Genomic DNA, 20,487 nt, shown 5'->3' with positions numbered 1-20,487 from the left:
CTGCCTGTCAGCAAGGGGCAGCAGTTTTGTCAGCATGCTCATCAAAGCTGAACTGCTGCCCCTAGGATGGATGTTGCTTTAGCCAAGGGATGAATGGCTTCCAGTTGGAGTCTGCTCACGCTGGTGTCTCCACAAGAGGCTGTGCCTTTTTCTTTCCTCAGGAATCATTTCTTGTCTTCCTGTCTTCCCCCATCTGGGGAGAGTAACAGTGAAAACCCCTCCTGCAGCCAAGTCTAGTCAATGCAGACTGCTCACAGAGTACATCTTGCGATGGAAAGAGACTCCTCTGAGTTGGTGTTGGGAGGTGGAGGGGGAAGGTTTGTCCTGTGCTCACTTGAAGTCTTGTTGGGCAGCTGTTTTGCTCTGGCAGATAGACACCAGGGATGTATATCCAAGCCTTGCAGGTTCATTCATGAGCTTCCTGAGAGACCAAGGAGACTGAGGGATTGTTCTGTGAGGGCAGAAATTTCCATCTGGGAACTTTTTCAGATGCTTCAAAAATTTTTTACTTTCTTTTCCTTCCCAAATATTGCCAAAATGTTTTGCTTGCAGAGAATCTTTTCCTTCTCTTTGGTGAACTTCCCTCTGCTGCCCTCCCAAATCAGGCCATTTCCCAGGATTCCTTCCCAAACTCAGGAGTATCCCATGGCCTTCTCTCTCCAGCTGGAACAGAAGGAAGCCCAGAGTTTGCTGTTGTGAGAGAGGAGTTTCTCTTTCTGCCCCACTTTCCATTTGGGGTAGGTTTGTGTGCATTCATTTGATCAAGGAAGGTTTAAACTTGGAAGGAGTTGTGTTTCAAACTGCTCCATCCTCAGGGTCTTCTGTGGATATCCTTGGACAAAAGGGCTCTTTGTGTGAGCTCCCAGTGTCCGGGTTAAGGAAGGAGGTTGATATTTCAGGGTTGTTGCTGCTGAAAACATTTGTTTTCCTCTAGGAGCAAGGAGCTGGGAGTGGATACTTTTCTCACCTGCCTGCAGAAGAGGAAGTTGGAAAGTGGCAATTTTGTTTGAGGAGGTGGCCATCGGGAGTGTTCTCCCAGAGATGGGCTGGCAGAGAGGCAGCAGGGGAGGTTTCAGACAGGAGCAGCAGCCCCTGCCTGGGTCATGCTGCAGGGAACCCCAGGAGGGAGGTGTGAGAAGGGTTGTTTCTTTTTGTGCACATCAGCGATTTTCTCCTCTTTCAAAAGAAAAGGTGGGACGACTCTCAGGTCTTGTGCTCAACTGGCAGTGCATTTGATATGATGGTGGGTGGGAGACACAGGTGCAGAAACCAGCTGAGGTAATAATGTCATTTACTATAATGCAAAAATGAAAAACAATCAGAAATGGATAAGGTAAGCAATGCACCTCATCATTACTACATGAGGTTGCCTCTAGTGATGAAGGAAGCCATCACCAGATACCCAAATCCTTTCCCCTCATCCAGACCTGCACATCAGCTGGGGGAAGCTGTCCCAGCAAAGCCCTGCAGAGCCACGGCTGTACCTGGGAAATGCTGCAGTGCCTCCACCTTTGCTGGCCACGAGGCTTCCGAGTGCACTGTGAGAGCAGCCCGGCTGTGATAGTGCTGAACGACCAACCTGACAGAACTTGTAGTGTGGGGACATCTGACTTCACTCTCCTCTTGGTTTTCTCCCCTGGAGAGAGGAGGGGTAAAAAACCTCAAGGAGAAAAACCTCAAGGTTCCTCAGGGAGGAACCAAGGGAGTTGTTTTGGATCCTTCAGCCCCATGCAAGGCCAGATGTGGCCTTGTCTGGATTATTCTGAATGTGGAAAGGTAAATACCTGTTCCAGCAGTGAGTAGATACATAGATCATAATGGTATTAATACTTGGTTAATGAGCAGATATATATATATAATTCTGTAAACTCACCCATGCCAGTTCTCAGAAGCATTTTCTTCCTCAAGAGAAAGAAATATTGCAGGCTCTGAACTGTTGTGTCCCTGCAGAAAACAGTGAGTGATCTTTGGGGTTTTTTTCCTTCTGGTTTTCTTTCAAGGTGTCAAGGTTTCAGATTTTGGTAAGATGATTGGTTTCCTAAATTGTATTATTTAGCCTAGTTTATAGGTACCTTTCTTAACTTGCATTTTAGCTATTTTTATAGTTTTTGCAAGCATTTACCCCATAATTGCATTTTAGCTGTTATAGTTTTGCAATTATGCCTTTTTTTGCGTGTGCATGTCAATCTGTTCTAGGTTTGTATGTTCGTTATTTTCTGCATCTAATAAATGGTATTTTAAATCATATTAGACTAATTGGCCAAATATTGGTCCACCAAGGGACCGAGTCTTGGGGTGCTGCTACCCTGACCTGTTGCCAGAAGCCTGGCAATCCATGATTTCCCAAGATTTCCCATGATTTGGTCAATCCATGATTTGCCATGATTTGGCCAATCAATGTTTTTACTCGATTTGGCCAATCCAAGATTTCTCACAATTTGACCAATCCATTATTTCCGCGGATTTCCCATGATTTAGTCACCGCATGATTTCCCATTATTTCACCAATCCAGGATTTCCCATGATTTCCCATGATTTGGCCAAACCATGATTTCCCATGATTTGACCAATCCAGGATTTCCCATGATTTCCCATGATTTCCCATGATTTCCCATGATTTGTTCAATCCATGATTTCCCATGATTTCCCATGATTTCCCATGATTTCCCATGATTTGTTCAATCCATGATTTCCCATGATTTCCCATGATTTGTTCAATCCATGATTTCCCATGATTTGACTAATCCATGATTTCCCTGTATTTAGTCAGTCCATGATTTCCCACGATTTGGCCAATCTATGATTTCCCAGGATTTGGCAAGTCCAGGATTTCCCAGCATTTCCCATGATTTGACCAATCCATGATTTAGCCAATGCATGATTTAGCCAATTCACGATTTCCCAGAATTTCCCAATATTTGGCCAATCCATGATTTCCCATGTTTTCCCATGATTTGACCAATCCACAATTTGGTCAATCCACGATTTCCCATTATTTGGTCAATCCATGATTTCCCAGGATTTGGTCAGTTCTTCATTTCCCATGATTTGGCCAATCCATGATTTCCCAGGATGTCCCATGATTTAGTCACTCCATGATTTCTCCCGATTTGGCTAATCCATGATTTCCCAGGAATTTCCATTATTTGGTCATTCCAGGATTTCCCAATATTTGGCCAATCCATGATTTCTCCCAGTCTGGCCAATCTACGATTTCCCATGATTTGACCAATCCATGATTTTTTATGATTTGACCAATCCATGATTTCCCAGGATTTCCCAATATTTGGCCAATCCATGATTTCCCATGATTTCCCACAATTTGTCTAATTCATGATTTCCCATGATTTCTTCAATCCATGATTTCCCACGATTTGGCCAATCCATGATTTCCCAGGATTTCACCCATCCCTGATTTCCCATGATTTCCCATGATTTCCCATGATTTCCCATGATTTCCCATGATTTGGCCAATCCATGATTTCCTATTATTTGACCAATCCATTATTTCCCATGATTTTGCCAATCCATGATTTTGCCAATTCATGATTTCCCATGATTTCCCAATATTTGGCCTTTCCCATGATTTCCCAATATTTGGCCATTCCCTGATTTCCCATGATTTGACCAATCCATGTTTTCCCATGATTTCCCACGATTTGGCTAATCCATGATTTCCCATTATTTCTTCAATCCATGATTTCGCACGATTTGACCAAACCATGATTTCCCATGATTTGGCCAATCCGTGATTTCCCAGGATTTCACCAATCCCTGATTTCCCATGATTTCCCATGATTTGTTCAATCCATGATTTCCCATGATTTCCCACGATTTGGCCAATGCATGTTTTCCCATGATTTCCCATGATTTGATCAATATGTAATTTCCCATGATTTGGCCAGTCCATGATTTCCCAATATTTGGCCAATCCATGTTTTCCCAGGATTTCCCATGATTTGGCCAATCCATGATTTGGTCAATCCACAATTTCCCATTATTTGGTCAATCCATGATTTCCCAGGATTTGGTCAGTTCTTGATTTCCCATGATTTGGCCAAACCATGATTTCCCATGATTTCCCCCAATTTGGCCAATCCAAGATGTCCCATGATTTGGTCAATCCAGGATTTCCCACTATTTCCCCAGTCGATTATTTCCCATGATTTGGTCAATCAATGTTTTTACTCGATTTGGCCATTCCATGATTTCCCATTATTTGGTCAATCCATGATTTCCCACGATTTTGCGAATCCATGATTTGTTCAATCCATGATTTCCCGTGATTTGGACAATCCACGATTTCCCATTATTTGGCCAATCCATGATTTCCCAGGATTTGGGATTCAATTGTATTTAACTGTGAACGTTTAACTTGTGTTAGTTTAAATTTAAGTGGTATTAAATATTGTTTAATTGCATTAACTTTAAATTGTATGAATTTAAATTATTCAGGTTGCATTCATTTGTCTTTACTTGTAATAGTTTTAAATGGTATGAATTTAAACTTGTATTGTGTTAAACTGTATTTTATTGTATGAATTCGAGTTGCATTAGTTTAAATGGCATTGTCAAAAAATTAGTTACAATTAGTTAAAATTAGTTCAAATTATTGTCAAAAAATTAGTTCCATTAGTTTAAATGGAACAGCCAAAAATTCCCGGGAGAAACAAGAAAATTTCAAAGGAAACCAAATTGCCAGGAGAAAAAAACCGAATTTCCAGGAGAAAAAAACTAATTTAGAGGAAAAAAATCCCAATTCCGCCAGGAATGGCCCCTTGGATCCTCTGGAGTTTCGTCTCCATCCCTTGGCTTTATCGAAATCGGTCGAAATCCGCTTTTCCCGGGCGTTTCCAGGTGTTTTCCAGGTGTTTTCCAGATGTTTTCCCTTCCCGAACACCCCGCTGACAGAGCCCGCCACACCGCCGTAAAGCGCGCCGCCGCCGCGTCGCAAGCCCTCCCGCCACACCGCCGTAAAGCACAGCGGCGGCGCCATTCCCGGCATTCCCCGCGCCGCCCTCAGCCGCCGCCGCTCCGGTGAGTCCCGGGATTGGGAGGGGCGGGGGGATCGCAGCGGGACCGGGATGGGCCGGGAGAGCCCCGGGAGAGCCCCGGGAGAGCCGCGGGAGGGGCCGGGATCGTCCTGAGCCGCCGTGCCGCCCGCAGGTCCCGGATCGCCCCGCGCCCGGCAGAGGAAATGGTGAGGGAATGGCTGCTCCCCCCCATCGGCGGGAATGGAACAGGCCGGGCCTGGGACATCCCCCCCACCTCCCAGTGCTCCCAGTGCATCCCAGTGACCTCCCAGTGCATCCCAGTGACCTCCCAGTGCATCCCAGTTATCTCCCAGTGCATCCCAGTGCATCCCAGTGACCTCCCAGTGCATCCCAGTGACCTCCCAGTGCATCCCAGTGACCTCCCAGTGCATCCCAGTGCATCCCAGTGCATCCCAGTGACCTCCCAGTGCATCCCAGTGCATCCCAGTGACCTCCCAGTGCATCCCAGTTACCTCCCAGTGCATCCCAGTGACCTCCCAGCGCATCCCAGTGACCTCCCAGTGCATCCCAGTGACCTCCCAGTGCATCCCAGTGCATCCCAGTGACCTCCCAGTGCATCCCAGTGACCTCCCAGTGCATCCCAGTGCATCCCAGTTACCTCCCAGTGCATCCCAGTGACCTCCCAGTTACCTCCCAGTGCATCCCAGTGACCTCCCAGTGCATCCCAGTGAGCTCCCAGTGCATCCCAGTCCCTCCCAGTCCATCCCAGTGCTCCCAGTAAGCCCCTAGTGCCCTCCCAGTAACTTCCCAGTCCATCCCAGTGCCCCCAAACCTCTTCCCAGTACATCCCAGTTGCTACCAGTACCCTCCCAGTCACTTCCCAGTATATCCCACTGCCCTTCCAGTAACCTCCCAGTATATCCCAGTATCATCTGTCACCTCCCAGTAACTTCCCAGTCCCTCCTAGTGTATCCCAGCCCCCTCCCAGTACATCCTAGTCCACTCCCAGTAGCTCCCAGTGCCCACCAGTAACTGCCCAGTCCCTCCCAATCACATCCCAGTAACCTCTGAGTCCTTCCCAGTATCCCCCAGTGCTGACCAGTAACTTCCCAGTACATCCCAGTTCCTTCCCAGTACCCCCAATGCCCACAAACCAATTCCCAGTCCTTCCCAGTCACATCCCAGTAACCTCCCAGACCTTCCCAGTGTCCTCCCAGTGCACACCAGTAACTGCCCAGTACCTTCCCAGTCCATCCCAGTAACCTCCCAGTCCTTCCCAGTGCCCTCCCAGTGCACACCAGTAACTTCCCAGTCCCCTCCCAGTTCCTTCCCAGTCCCTCTCAATCTCCTCCAAGTACATCCCAGTTCATCCCAATGCCTCCCAGTGCCAACCAGTAACTGCCCAGTAACTTCCCAGTCACTCCTAGTTTATCCCAATCCACTCCCACTCACATCCCAGTTCCCTCCCAGTACATCCCAGTTCCCTCCCAGTGCATCCCAGTACATCCCAGTTCACTCCCCAGTAGCTCCCAGTTCCCACCAGTGACTGCCCAGTAACTTCCAAGTCCCTCCCAGTAACCTCCCAGTAATCTCCCAGTAACCTCCCAGTCCTTCCCAGTCTGTCCCAGTACTCCCAGTTTATCCAAATCCCATCACATCCCAGTTCCCTCCCAGTGCCAACCAGTAGCTGCCCAGTAAGTTCCCAGTTCTTTCCCAGTCTCTCCCAGTTTATCCCAGTTTGTCCCAATCCCCTCCCAGTCCCTCACAATCTCTCCCAGTTTATCCCAGTCCTTCTCAGTGCCCACCAGTAACTGCCCAGTAACTTCCCAGTGCTCCCAGTTTATCCTAACCCCCTCCCAGTTTATCCCAGTTCCCTCCCAGTGCATCCCAGTTCCTCCCAGTCCCCACAAATCCCTTCTCAGTTCACCCCAGTACTCCCAGTCCATCCCAGTTCCCTCCCAGTGCCCTCAAACCCCTTCCCAGTCCATCTCAGTTTCCACCAGTGCCTTCCCAGTAACCTCCCAGTATATCCCAGTGTCATCCCAGTCCCCTCCCAGTCCCTTCCAGTGCCCACAAACCATTTCCCAGTACATCCCAGTTGCCACCAGTCCCTCCCAGTGTCTCCAAGTAACATCCCAGTGCTCCCAGTATCCCTCAGCGCCCTCCCAGTTCCTCCCAGTGCCCACCAGTAACTGCCCAGGAACTTCCCAGTCCATCCCAGTTTATTCCAATCCCATCCCAGTTCTCTCCCAGTGCTCACCAGTAACTTCCCAATCCCTCCCAGTGCCAGCCAGTAACTGCCTAGTAATTTCCCAGTCCCTCCCAGTACATCCCAGTCCATTCCCAGTATCCTCCCAATGCCAACCAGTAACTTCCCAGTACATCCCAGTTCATTCCCAGTACCCACAAACCAATTCCCAGTCCCTCCCAGTCCATCCCAGTAACCTCCCAGTTCACTCCCAGTGCTCCCAGTGCACACCAGTAACTGCCCAGTAAGATCCCAGTTCCATCCCAGTAAGCTCCCAGTTCTTCCTAGTATCCTCCCAGTCCAACCAGTAATCTCCCAGTCCTTCCCAGTCTGTCCCAGCTCCCTCCCAGTTTATCCCAATCCCCTCCCAGTCCCTCCCAGTGCCCACCAGTAACTGCCCAGTAACTTTCCAGTGCTCCCAGTTTATCCCAATCCCTCTCAGTTCCATCCCAGTGCATCCCAGTGCCAACCAGTAACTGCCCAGTCCCTCCCAGTTTTCCCCAATCCCCTCCCAGTGCTCCCAGTTCCTCTCCCAGCACAGCCAGCTCAAGCTCCGCCCCCCTGATGCTGCGTGGTGCTGACAGCGCGAGGAGAAACTGAGGCACTACCAGGAGGCCATGGGCACCTTACTGGGGGTACTGGGATATACTGGGACATACTGGGAGGGACTGGGAATGGACTGGGATGGACTGGGACAAACTGGGAGGGACTGGGAGGGAGTTAATGGGGTTTAAAGGGAGGGAAAAGAAAAATGGGGATTTGGGGTTACTGGTTTATACTGGGAGGGAACTGGTTTGGTACTGGGAGGGACTGGGAGTTTCTGGTTTGAACTGGGAGGGTCACTGGGCCATACTGGGAGGTCACTGGGAGTTCCTGGGATGGACTGGGAAGTCTGTGGGAGGCTTACTGGTTTATACTGGGAGGGAACTGGGATTTCCTGGGACTATAGTGATTCATATTGGTTTATACTTCTTTGAACTGGTTTCTTTCTACTGGTTTAAACTGGGATTTCACTGCACAGCAGGGGGTGCCACCCACCCATGTGTTTTTCCTTATTTAAACTGGGATTGACTGGTTTATACTGGTTTATAGTCGGTAGACCTGATGCCCTAAACGCCCCATTCACTTTAACAGGTAGACCTGGTGTTGTGATCCAAATATTAAGGTTCTTTGGAAATAGCTCTGCCTGAATTAAGGTGCAAACGAGACCATATGCCAGTCAATAGTATGAGTTTTATTTGATAGTAAATATGAGAGAGAGAGGGAGGAAAAGAGAAGTAGGAAAAGAGGTGGGGGGACAGAAAGAGGGAGAAAGAAAATATCACCATCCGTGGATCACAACATTGTTGCATTGATCCTCTCCAGCTGCTCTTCTCGGTGGTGATGGTCCCCCGAAAGCACAGAATGCCATGGGTTAATATGGACTCAGGCCAGGTGGCAATGTCCAGGCTTGTCCCCCCGGGGCAGGGGGCAGTCTCTAGCAGCAGACTCTGCTTGCATCACCTGCACTCCTGTGGTGCAAGGCCTAGCATTTGGGGGTCTGTGATGGATTGTGACTCCCCCTCAGCTGCCTCTCACGTGAAAGTCCCGTGGATGTGGCTTGTGGGGTTGGGGGTTCCACAGCTGGACAGTTTGTGTAACGGAGGATGTGTGTTTATTGCCTCTGACCAGAGGTTACACCATGCACCCCCAACCTCCTCCACCTCGGCTGGAGGTGAGCTGTGCTCACAGAAACCTGGCTTCTGTGAGCTGTGCTCTGCCCTCACTCCAAAGTCAGCCAGGGATGATTCTCAGAGCAGCTGGTGGCTTTGGCCTTTGTGGATGCATTCCTTTCCCTCAGCCTGAGATGACTGAACAATAGGTTTCCCTTTATCTAATCTCAGCAGTTTGACTTTCAGTCCAAAGTCCCAGTCAGGTATCTTCAGGGAGGCTTCTTTGATTGTAGCTTCTTTATACAGTTTTTGTTCTAATGAGCAAAACTTTATATCAATGTTTGAGGCATGAGCTATTTCAGTCTCTGACAAATGGGGACCCCCAGAGGGGGGACCACCAAGAGCCCTGGCAGCCTGGAGAGAGAGATGGGAGAGAGGATCCCTGGGACCCCCAAAACCCCAGGCTTCCCTAAGCAGGACTCCAGAGAGAGGAGACCCCCAGAGTGGGGAATCTGGAGAGGGGGGAACCCCTGGGATTCCTGGGACCCCTGGCAGTCTGGGGAGAGTGGGGATGCTGGAGAGTGGGGACCCCCATTATACATGGGACCCCTGCAGCCCTGACAGTGGGGAGGCCCAGAACCCCAAAGTGGACAGACCAGAGACAGGGAATTGCTAGGAGTGTTTTTGGTGCTGAATTGTTGTGATCTGGAGGGTTTTATGGACCTCAGATGCACAATGACTTCTAGAGATGCAATCGGAAAGGGTGACCTTCAAACACAAGGTAAAATAAGTCACACTTGTTTTCCCCTAAACCAGGATTTCCCACTCCCAGAACTTGGCTGGATGGAGGAGAAGGCTGTGAGGAAGAGGAAGATGCCCAGGGACAGCCAGGCAGGTGAGGAGGAAGTCACTGCCCCTTTTCTGCTCTCTTCTCCATCTCCCAGCCCAGCATCGCCCTTGGCTGCAGGACAACCCTGCTGCTGACTCTGTTCTGCTGGGGATGGGTTGGGGGGATGTTCTTCCCCTTCCCTCTGGCACAGAGATGAATCCCAAATCCTCTCCTTGTCCTTTCTGCCCCAGGCAATGAGCTGAAGGCAGAGACCAGGGAGGAGAAATCATTGCAGCAGAACCTCATGGAAGAGGCCATTTTGAGCAGCTCCGTGACCCAGGAATCCAACCACGAGGAAAAGCCCCAGAGATGCTGCACAAGGAGGGGCTGCAAACCCAGCCCAGGGTGCTCTGAAGGGCAAAGACCCACCCTGTGCCAGGAAGTTGGCAAGAGCTTCAGCCAGAGTTCGGAGCTGGAGATTCCTGAGAAACTTCATGAGACCAAGAAGCCCTACGAGTGTGGGGAATGTGGGAAGAGCTTCAGCAAGATCTCCAAGCTTATGGACCACCATCGGATCCACACCGGGGAGAGACCCTACGAGTGTGTGGAATGTGGGAAGAGCTTCAGCGAGAGCTCCCACCTGATCCGTCACAAGAGGATCCACACCGGAGAGAGGCCCTACGAGTGTCCCGAGTGTGGGAAGAGGTTTCAGACCAGCTCCAATCTCCTCAGTCATCAGAGGATTCACACAGAGGAGAGGCCCTTCCGCTGCCCTGAGTGCAGGAAAGGCTTCAAGTACAACTCCCACCTCATCAGGCACCATCGGATCCACACCGGGGAGAGACCCTATGAGTGTCCCCAGTGTGGGAAGAGCTTTAGCATGAGCTCTGACCTGATCCGTCACAAGAGGATCCACACTGGGGAGAGGCCCTATGAGTGTTCCGAGTGTGGGAAGAGGTTTCAGACCAGCTCAGATCTCCTCAAGCACCAGCAGATTCACACAGAGGAGAGGCCCTACAAGTGTCCCGAGTGTGGGAAAAGGTTTCAGACCAGCTCCAATCTCCTCCTGCACCAACGGATTCACACAGAGGAGAGGCCCTTCCAGAGCAGCTCAGCTCTCCTCCTGCACCAGCTGATTCACTCAGAGGAGAGGCCTTTCCGCTGCCCTGACTGCAGGGAGGGCTTCAAGCACAACTCCACCCTCATCACCCACCGGCGCATCCACACCGGGGAGAGACCCTATGAGTGTGGGGAATGTGGGAAGAGCTTCAGCCAGAGCTCTCACCTGATCATCCACCAGAGGATCCACACTGGGGAGAGGCCCTATGAGTGTCCCGAGTGTGGGAAGAGCTTCACCCAGAGCTCTGGCTTGACCCAACACCAACGGAGCCACCAACGGAGCCACCAGTAAGAGAAGCCCTGCACAAGCCCCAGCTGCAGGAAGAGCTTTGTCTTCTGCTCCAGCCTTATTACCTAAAGCCTCATGGTTTTTCTGCTATTTTGGAGGGGTGTTTGGTGTTCAGGAGCTATTCTGGATGATTTGGTGCTTCTGGGGTATTTGGTACAGTTTCTTCCAGAATTTTGTTTTTGAAAAGCCAAGAGGGTTCATCCATTATCTCAAAACTACCCAATTCCACTGGAATGTACTCAATCTTACCCCAAAATGGCTCAATCCCTGCCCAAAAATCCCTGCCCAAAAACACAGTTTTCCAGCAAAAATTGTGTTAGTTGAGTAGGCCTGAACAAAGCCTCAGCATAGGCAGGCCTCAGTAAAAATCCTAGTAAAGTGTCATGAGAAGCTAAAACCTGGGAACACAGCTGTGTGTTTCTAGGCTGTGAGAAGAATGTTATGAGATAAGATAGGGAGTCAGAAGTGTTATGAGAAAAGAATAAGGGAGTCATCAGGAAGAACCCTGATTATGTGAGAACAGACTGCAGATACGTGTGTAACTATAATTAGAAACATCTGTAACAGTATATAAGTTTCTCGTTTGGTGAAACAAAGTGGAGCTTGCTTTATGACCCACACTGGGCCGTGTCGCTTGCTCTCTCTTGCCGCTCGTCAAATGGTGACCCCGACGTGATACAGAGACACAGATAGCAGGACTTAGGACCCTGCTCCGAGAAGCGACGACCACGGACACTGGCAGCAGAGTTTACAGCCCTGCTCCAGACAGCGGTGAGAACGGAGAGGTACCGGAGCGGCACCGGTGAGCCAAGGTCATCACCCCTGCTAGGGGGGGTGATCCGAGGGCTCGGGCCAAACAAGACCCGCTTCCGTAAGGGCTATAACCTCGGAAAAGCTGCATTTGGCGACCGCAGAAGATAGAGAGACGACGGCGGCGACCAAGGTACTTTAAACCCAGCTGGACCAAAATGGAAACGGAGGTAGCCCAAGATTTATTATTATGCTTTCTACGAAAGCGGGGAGTAAGCAAATATGCTTTAAGGCAATTAGCCGCTTTAATTGCAACAGGGGAAGCCAGAGGATTTTTTGTTAATCCTGATACGATCTTTGATGAAAGACAGTGGCAGAAGTTTGGTAACTGTTTGTTTAACGAAGTGATAGATGGTGATAAAACCGCAATAAAACTTAGCAAACCGTGGAGAGAAGTGGTGACCTGCTTACAGCATAATGCAGCAGAGAGAAAAGTTGCAGACGTAACAACAGAAAAAGTAGCAGCCACAGAGAGCAGAGAAAAACCTGAGAGTTGCCGTGCTGCTTTTAACATGCAGAAGACTTTGGCAGCTGCACAGCTGGGGGAGGCCCCCCCGCTAGGGGAGGGGGGGAATCATAGCTCTCCCTCGCTGCCACCACTAGGAGAAAGGCAGCGCTCCGCATTGCCAGCAGAAAACAACAGTCTGATACCGGAATGGAGTTGTTTCTCCTCGTAGTCATGAAGAACTTTCAGGAGTTCTTCCCTTTTGCTCTCTAGCTGCAGATACAGATCTTTGAACACGCTCTCCAGCTGTTCTCCCCAAGACCTCTAATTATTTGCTTTGCCGGGTGAAACACCCATTGCCACGTGTTGACCAGCAGCACAGCCTTGCTATGGCTGATCTGGTGCAGCTTCATGACTTTTCAGCCTTTCTAGAGTTCCAGGGAAATGTCTCTGAGCTTGGCTCCTTCTGTAAGCACTTGTCCTGGCAAACCTTCACCACCTGCTGCAGCTCAGCAACCAAAACTCCCTGAAAATGTCCAGGCACATGGAGCAGATCGGCTGTTCCTTCAGCCCGGCTGCACCGACACCGAGACCAAAACTTATTTCCAGCCTTTTACTGATAAAGAAGCATTGAAACAATATATTATCCTGATAAAAAATAACACTTTGATTGCTAAAGCCTTGAAAAAAAGCTGAATTTTGCTAAAGTGTGGCTTAAGATAGTGTTTGTGTGAATACTGCAGGCCTGCTGAAAGTGTTGTTTACTTTTTGAGTGTTTTAATGTGTAGATGAAACCTGTAACTGCTGAGATTGTGGTTTTGATTTCTTAAGAGTTTTGATGTGTGAATGAAACCTATGAGTAAAGTTCTACTGAATAGTTTAAGCTACCTGTTAAGTGCCTTTGGTTAAGTATAGATTCTGTTAAAGTTAAGTAATATTGAATTTTAATTCTATTAAGTTTTAAATTCTATTAAGGTTGAATTCTATTAAGTAATATTAAGTGATGTTAATGTTAAATTCTGTTAAGTTTTAAATTCTGTTAGAGTTGTTTTGTTAAAGTGATATTAATTTTAAATTCCATTATAGTTAAGTCCTATTAGTTTTAAATCCAATTTGTTAAAATTAAGCTTTATTCATTTTCAGTAATATTAATTTTAAGTTTTAAATTTGTTAGTTTATATTATTATTCACAAAAGCCTTTGCAGTTTTATCTTCCTTAGTTAAAGTCAAGTGATAATGTCCACTGTTTTCAAGTATTTCACCTCACCTTATATAGTTATCTGCAAAAATAGTAACATGTTAAGATACTCTCCTTATTGATATTAATCAAAGCTTGTTTATAAGATGTTCTAAGAAAACCCTCCTACTTAGGGCCTAGGCTCTGGCCAAGCCTCAGTCCTAACTAGCTGGGAAATATGCCATGAGTCCCAAGTGTTCTGCACCAAAATGTGATCAAGTAATTTTAACTTACCAAATTGAGTTTATAAAAGCTAAACCTTCTTCCAGGTAAACTTGGAGTCCTTACCCGGGAAAAGTTCTCCAAGCTTTAACTGTGAAGTGAATGTTTCCAGCAATAGCAGTTCCTGAACCGTGGCAACATAACTAAATAACTAGTGATATTTCCTTAAGTAAATTTATAATAATTGTAGTAATAAAAAGTATTTATAGCAAAGCAAATTAATCTGACAACAGACAACGTCTGTTCTCACAAACGAAATGGGTGAATTTGTTGGAAAACACAGTTTTCCAGCAAAAATTGTGTTAGTTGAGTAGGCCTGAACAAAACCTCAGCATAGGCAGGCCTCAGTAAAAATCCTAGTAAAGTGTCATGAGAAGCTAAAACCTGGGAACACGGCTGTGTGTTTCTAGGCTGTGAGAAAAATGTTATGAGATAGGTGAGTGAGAAGTGTTATGAGAAAAGAATAAGGGAGTCATCAGGAAGAACCCTGATTATGTGAGAACAGACTGCAGATACGTGTGTAACTATAATTAGAAACATCTGTAACAGTATATAAGTTTCTCGTTTGGTGAAACAAAGTGGAGCTTGCTTTATGACCCACACTGGGCCGTGTCGCTTGCTCTCTCTTGCCGCTCGTCACAAAATGACTCAATTCCACAGCCCCTCAGGGTGGGATGACATTGGAAGGGGATTGGGCAAAGTGGGATGCAGTTCCAGAGGGGTGAGATGGGCATTGGGTGGGGCAGGATGGGTGGGATGGGAATTGGAGGGGTGGACTGGGGGAAATAGGGCTTGGGAAGGGGGTCTTGATGTCCAGGAGGGGTGTGATGTGTTGGGGTGGGGATTGGGAGTGTGGGGCAGGGTCTGGAATGAGACAGCCAAAGGTTGGGGTGATGAAGGGAGGGGAAACCTGTTCCTGAGTGGGTTTTGGGGTATTATATAACAGGATTATTTCTCATGAGCCTTGTGGCAATAAAGATAAAAGGAGGTTCATCCTTTTGGTGTGGTGCTGTGTGTTGGGATTTGGGGGTTGATTTCTTGTTACTGTTGTTACTATTATTTGTTTGTATTATTTATTAGTGTTATACTTCTAAATCCCACCCATTGTTAATAGTGGCTGGATGGCAGCTCACTGGGAAGATTCCCTTCCTTCTCGCAGTGGGATTGAGCTGTAGTCACTTCCAAGTTGCCAGTGGCTTCTAAAGATGCAAAGTCCTGTTTATGGTGGTTTTGGTGTGGTTTGGAGTTGGGGAAGGGTCTCATCCCCTCCCAGAGGTGCTCTGAGCCTGCTCTGCACCACATCTGCACTTGTGGCACCTCACAGCTGCCCTGCCCTGGGGACATGGCAGGACTCCCTCCTGCCAGGGCTGAGGCTTTGCATGGCCTCTCATGACCCCTCATGTCCAAAGCTCTGTGCTGGCACTGTCCTGAGCGCCAACATCACTGCAGCCCCACGGCCTTTGCTGTCCCCCCGTGTCCATTCCCTGTCCCCGAGTCCCGCCCGGCTCTGGCAGCAGCAGGAGCCGCAGCGCAGTGGGCGCCAGCCTGGCCCAGCCGGGGCTCCCAGCAGGAGCAGCAGCAGCATTGCCAGCCCTTCCCAGCTGCTCCTGCCTTGGCTTCCCCAGGGGTTTTTCCAGGGGAATTCTGGAGTTGAGCAACAATCACCCACAAACAGCCCTGATTGCTCAGGGCCCAGCTGTGCTGCCCTGAACCAACCTTCAGAGAAAGAACGGATCAGGTTCCAGCTTTGTTTTTAGCACTGCTTTACTCACCCTGAGATGGCAGCTGGAGGCTGTTGTTGTCTTTGCCTTGGGAATTGCAGATCACAGCTGCTGTTGCCATCTGCATTTTATCAGTACACCTGCAATTGTCTCTTTCAATCACTGGTCTCCACCGTGCTTTCATTACAGTTAATTCAGTATTTTTGTCACAGGCATCATGATGAGCAGAGATTGAAATGCTCATATGTCCCTGAGCACTAAGCTATGCAGAACTAAAGCCACTCAGGCCACATTCACAGTGTTCAAACACAGCCCTGTTGCTGGTGCTGTTGAAATAGAATCAACTTACAGAGGCTATCCCAAAAATTGCCTCTGGTGTGTCAAAGTGAAAAAAACACCAGGAGAAAGAAATACCAGAACTTCTTGACTTGCTTCCTTGCTTCCTCCTGGCAGCAGCAAATGGAGATGCCCAGAGGGATTTGCAGCTGCTGCTGATCCCAGTTGGAGCCCAGCCTGCTGCAGAGTCCCAGTGGAACCTGAGCCCAGGGAGCTCCCAGAGTGTCTGGGAGATTCTTTCTCTGAATTCAATCACAGTTGCATTCCCTAAAAAGTACTGCTACTACCTCCTATTTCCTTAGGCTAGAACAGTCACCATGAAAACCTTGCCAATGGCACAACTCCCCAGTCCACAAGGAAAACAAAGGCCAAGTTGTAAAGTTCTCCAAGCATTTGTCCTGCTTGGCTGCAAAAGTCATGCTGCACTCACAGTGTGGAAAGGCAAGAGAAGCTGCAATTGGTGGCACATCTTGTGACAGAAGCTCGACCTTGTTCTCCAGGAAAGGTTCTTGGAAAGAGCAGACAGGACTGTGGAGAAGATTCCTGGAAAACTGAAACAGCTTTCCAGAAGTAAAATGAAAATGGAAAGAAACAATCCAATTTCTATGCTCCCCTTTTCCATGTTGCACTCCTTCTCCATCCCATTAATTGCAAATGGATCTCACCTCCAAGATCCATGACTAAGCAAGTTTTAGACACTCTAAAATACCATGAGCTACACACAGTTTGCCTTGCCCTGTTTCTCTTGGCAAGCAATGCTGGAGACACAAGTGCAGTGCTTGGGTGTGGCATGAAATCTAGAGACAGAGAATGTGCCCTGATAGTGTTTGACCCTCAGCAGGGACAATGCACAGCAGCATTGCTGTGCTGGCTGCCCATGGAACCATGGCAGGAGCAGTTGCTGAGGTCAGAAGCAATGGCAGCCACCACCCTGCTCCAAAGCCCCTTGGCAGGGTCAGGCTCCTGCCATGGCTCTGTGTGCCAGGGACCGGCAGCGCTGGGTGCAGGGACACCAGGGAGGCACAGAAATGCTGGCTGAGAAATGCTGGGGGCACAGCGAGATGGGCGTGTGCAGCCGGCCAGGGCACAGGAGCAGCATGGGCAGGGAGCCACAGCCTGCAGGAGACATGGCCAAGGGCTGGGCAGGGCTGGCAGGGCCAGAGGCACCCAGGGCTTTGTCCCCTGGGCTCTGGCACTGCCTCTGGAGGCCCCACTGAAGGAACTTTCCTCTCAGGGTCTGCACTTTGCTTCTCCCTCGCCCCTCCCTGAGGAGGCTGGCAGGGGTTGCAGTTTTATGACATTTGTCCTTCCTCCCCCTCACATGCCACTGCCCCACAAACAGCCCTGAGCCACCCGTGAGGGACAGGCCCTGCTGTCCCAGGGCTGGGCTCAGCCCTTGGCCTTTCTGCTTCCTCCAACCAACCCAGGCTTCTCTCAGCATTCCAGTTCCCTGCTCAGAGCCTTTGGCTCCCTGCAATCCTGGCCCCAAGGATCTGCTCTCACGAGTCCCTGGGGAGCCTTTGGCAGTCTCTGCCCTCAGTGGGGCCCATTGATGCTCCAAGGGACTTGGAGTTCTGCTTCTAACTCCTTGAGCAGCTTCTTCAACCTTCTCTCAGTCCCTGAGGATCACAGACTCAGCCCCAAATCCACCGTGAGGCTCATTAAAATACAGAAAGCCTCCAGGAGCTCCTTGTCTTCCTTCCATTGACTTCAAGTGTTCAGGGATTGCACAGCTATTGGAGTCAGTTTGCTGTTCTTTGAAGGATGAAGATTTCAAAGTGCAACCCATGACTTTTCTTTTACATCAATAAAATATTTTTTTGTTTTTCAGTTCAGAGAAGAGGTGGTAGAAGCATTCCCCAAGTGACTTTGATGCTGAATGTCTCCTTGGGAAGTCTGGGCATGTAGAAGAATGAGCCCCTTTAGGGCTGACCCTGTTGGGACAACCTGCTCCTCACCCCCAACCTCACCATGGCTGACATTGCTCACCTGGCACTGACATCCCTGTTCCCTGCATCGCAAACTTGTCCCCTGAGCTCTGCAGCTGGCTGTCCCAGCCCATTGCTCCATGTCCCACCTGCTCTCCTCAGGGCTCTGCCTGCACACAGGCCCAGGAGGAGTTTTCCTGTTTGTGAGGAAAGAATGGAAAAGCCTGAGCAGGTTTCCTAAACAACAAACCCCACTCAGGAGCCACATGCTCAGTACAGGCTGCCTCTGATGATGTCACCTTTCTACAAGGGACAATGTGAGCAGAAGTGATCTCTGTAAGCAGAATTATCTGAGTCTTGATGCACAGTTCTCTGTCCCTGTCCTTTCCCTTGATCTCAGTTGCAGATGGAAGTTGATGGTGCCATTCTCACCTTTAAACCCTCTTTTGAATACAAACAGATGTTCCCAGGTGTGTTAAGCAGGTGTTGTTCAATGTTTATGCAAAGCTTTTGTGTTCCCAATGGAATCACAGAGATCATTGTGACACTTTGGGGCCACATGGAACCATGGAGACCAAAGTGGCACTGCAGGGCCTCATAGATGAAAGGAGACCATTGTGACTCTGGGGCAGCTCATGGAACCAAGGGGTCATTGTGGCACAGTGGGGCCTCATGGAACCCAGGAGTGCATTGTGACACTGCAGAACCTCATGGAATGAAGGGGACACTGTGACACTGTGGGGCCTCGTTGGAACTCAGGAGACCATTGCTGACAGAACAGGAGCTCATGGAATGGGGAGAGCCAGGCCCAGGGGACATGGCTGCAATGGTGATGGCTGTGAGGTCACTGCCACTTCAGCAGTCTGCTTGGGCCTCAGCTGACATTCTGGCCAGGAGTGTTGTGAGGTCACCCAGCACATCAGAGAACCAACACAACAGGAATTCCATCCTTGGGGAGGAGAGGGGTTTCATTATGTCAGGTTGCACAAAGCTGCTGTCCTTGGATAATTCCTGGATGGGGCAGCAACTTCACACGAAAAATACTTGAAGTTTTGTGCCAATCTCATTGTAAAATATTCCCTCCTTATAACAAATGTAAATCCACTCTCATTTAGTTTAAAGATATTGACCCTTCTTCTGTTACTGTAAACTTTGGGAAAAAATGACACTCCATTTTCCTTGCATTTTGACCAATATTTTTCCTTTCTCAAAAACCATGGAGAAGACCAAAAAATCTCCCAAGATGGATTTTGGAGGCCTCATCACATAAGCAAGCTGTGCAGTTACAGAGTGAGCTGTGTAACATCATTGAGTGGCTGTATGACACCACAGAATGGGCTGTGTGACATTACTGACTGGTTTGTGACACCACAGAGCAGGCTGTGACATCCCAGAGGACGGTGTGATATGCGACATCATAGAGTGGTCTGTGGCATAAGTGATTGGTTGTGTTACATCAAAAAGCAGGCTGTGACATCACAGTGTAGCTGAATGACATCATACAGCAGGCTGTGAGGTCAGAGAGTAGACTGTGTGACACCACAGGGTGGTTATGTGACATCATCGAATGTACTGTGACCTAACAGGACAGCTTTATGTGGCCATGGAATGGCTGTGTGAAATCGCAGAGTTGCCTGTGACATCACAGAGTGGGCTATGACAACACAGGGTGGCTGTGTGACATAACTGCAAAGGTCACTCTGCCCCAGCCCCCCTCACAGTTCCCCCAGACAAGTCCAACGCTGCTCGTGCACAGCAGGGTCCCCTGTCCCCCCAGGTCCTCCTCTGCCCCCCAGTGCCACAGCCTCCCCCAGAGGATGTTCCACAAGATCGACCCCCAGAGCCTGACACGGGGACAGGGGGGACAGGGCCCTGGGGGGTGGGACAGGGGGACAGGGACCCCCCGGCAGTGTCCATCTGTCCCCCAGGGCGAGAGCCTGGCCCAGGGCTCCTTCACCCTCTTACAAACCAGACCTTGAGAGCACTTAAAAACTCCCCAGCAAGGGATCAGGAAAAACCAGATTTAATATTAAGCGACAGCACAACAAAGTTCCTTGGCAAGAGTCACTCTGCTCCTGACTGCACAGTTCAGGCACACCAGGGGAAAAAGCAACCACAAAAGCAAGCAAATCCAGGCAATCAAACCAGAAATGAACTGAGAATTGGCATGGTGTGTGTGTGTGTGTGTGTGTGTGTGTGTGTGTGTGTGTTTAGGTGTGTGTGACAAAAGAACAGTGAGGGCAAGGATAAAAGGAATATGGCCTAAAAGCTTAACAGCCCTCAAACTTAACAGAACATAACTTCTGCCTTAACCTGAACTTATACCTTAAATTTACCAACTTAGCAAAAGAACAACCCCTAGCAGCATTTCACTTAGCTCATACCTTTTGACTGAACCTCACTTACAGGCCTAACTCACTCAGATATCCAAGGCACTTCAACACCTCCCAGAGCAGCATTTCTCCCCCATTTCCAGAGCACAGGCACACGTGTGTGCACACAGACAGAAAGAGGCAGTGCCAGGGAGGTGTCAGAAATTGCCCTGGAGGGCAGGGAAATGCTCACTGCGGATGCTTTTGCATCTCCCCAGCAGGCGAAGGGTTGAGCCTGGAGGAGTGGGGGATTGGCCCAGGGTCCCTCGTTGTTCGGGGATGCCC

At 49.1% G+C, this 20,487-nt stretch overlaps 1 protein-coding gene across 1 annotated transcript in view; it reads left to right on the top strand.

The window, feature by feature from the left end:
• Nucleotides 1-11,238, top strand: part of LOC146421112 (uncharacterized) — a 382,384-nt gene extending 371,146 nt beyond the window's left edge. Inside the window, exons 12-13 of the mRNA XM_085047575.1 lie at nucleotides 10,295-10,818; nucleotides 10,960-11,238. Coding sequence (XP_084903701.1) covers nucleotides 10,295-10,818; nucleotides 10,960-11,134 — 699 coding nt within the window. The 3' untranslated portion in view covers nucleotides 11,135-11,238. The remainder of the gene's footprint in view (nucleotides 1-10,294; nucleotides 10,819-10,959) is intronic.
• The last annotated feature ends 9,249 nt before the right edge of the window (nucleotides 11,239-20,487 follow it).

This window comes from Lichenostomus cassidix, unplaced genomic scaffold (genome assembly GCF_008360975.1).
Source record: "Lichenostomus cassidix isolate B80296 unplaced genomic scaffold, HeHo_3.0 HiC_scaffold_43, whole genome shotgun sequence".
Taxonomy (NCBI): domain Eukaryota; kingdom Metazoa; phylum Chordata; class Aves; order Passeriformes; family Meliphagidae; genus Lichenostomus; species Lichenostomus cassidix.
Note: the sequence above shows the minus strand (reverse complement) of the source record. Positions and strands in the feature narration are given on the sequence as shown.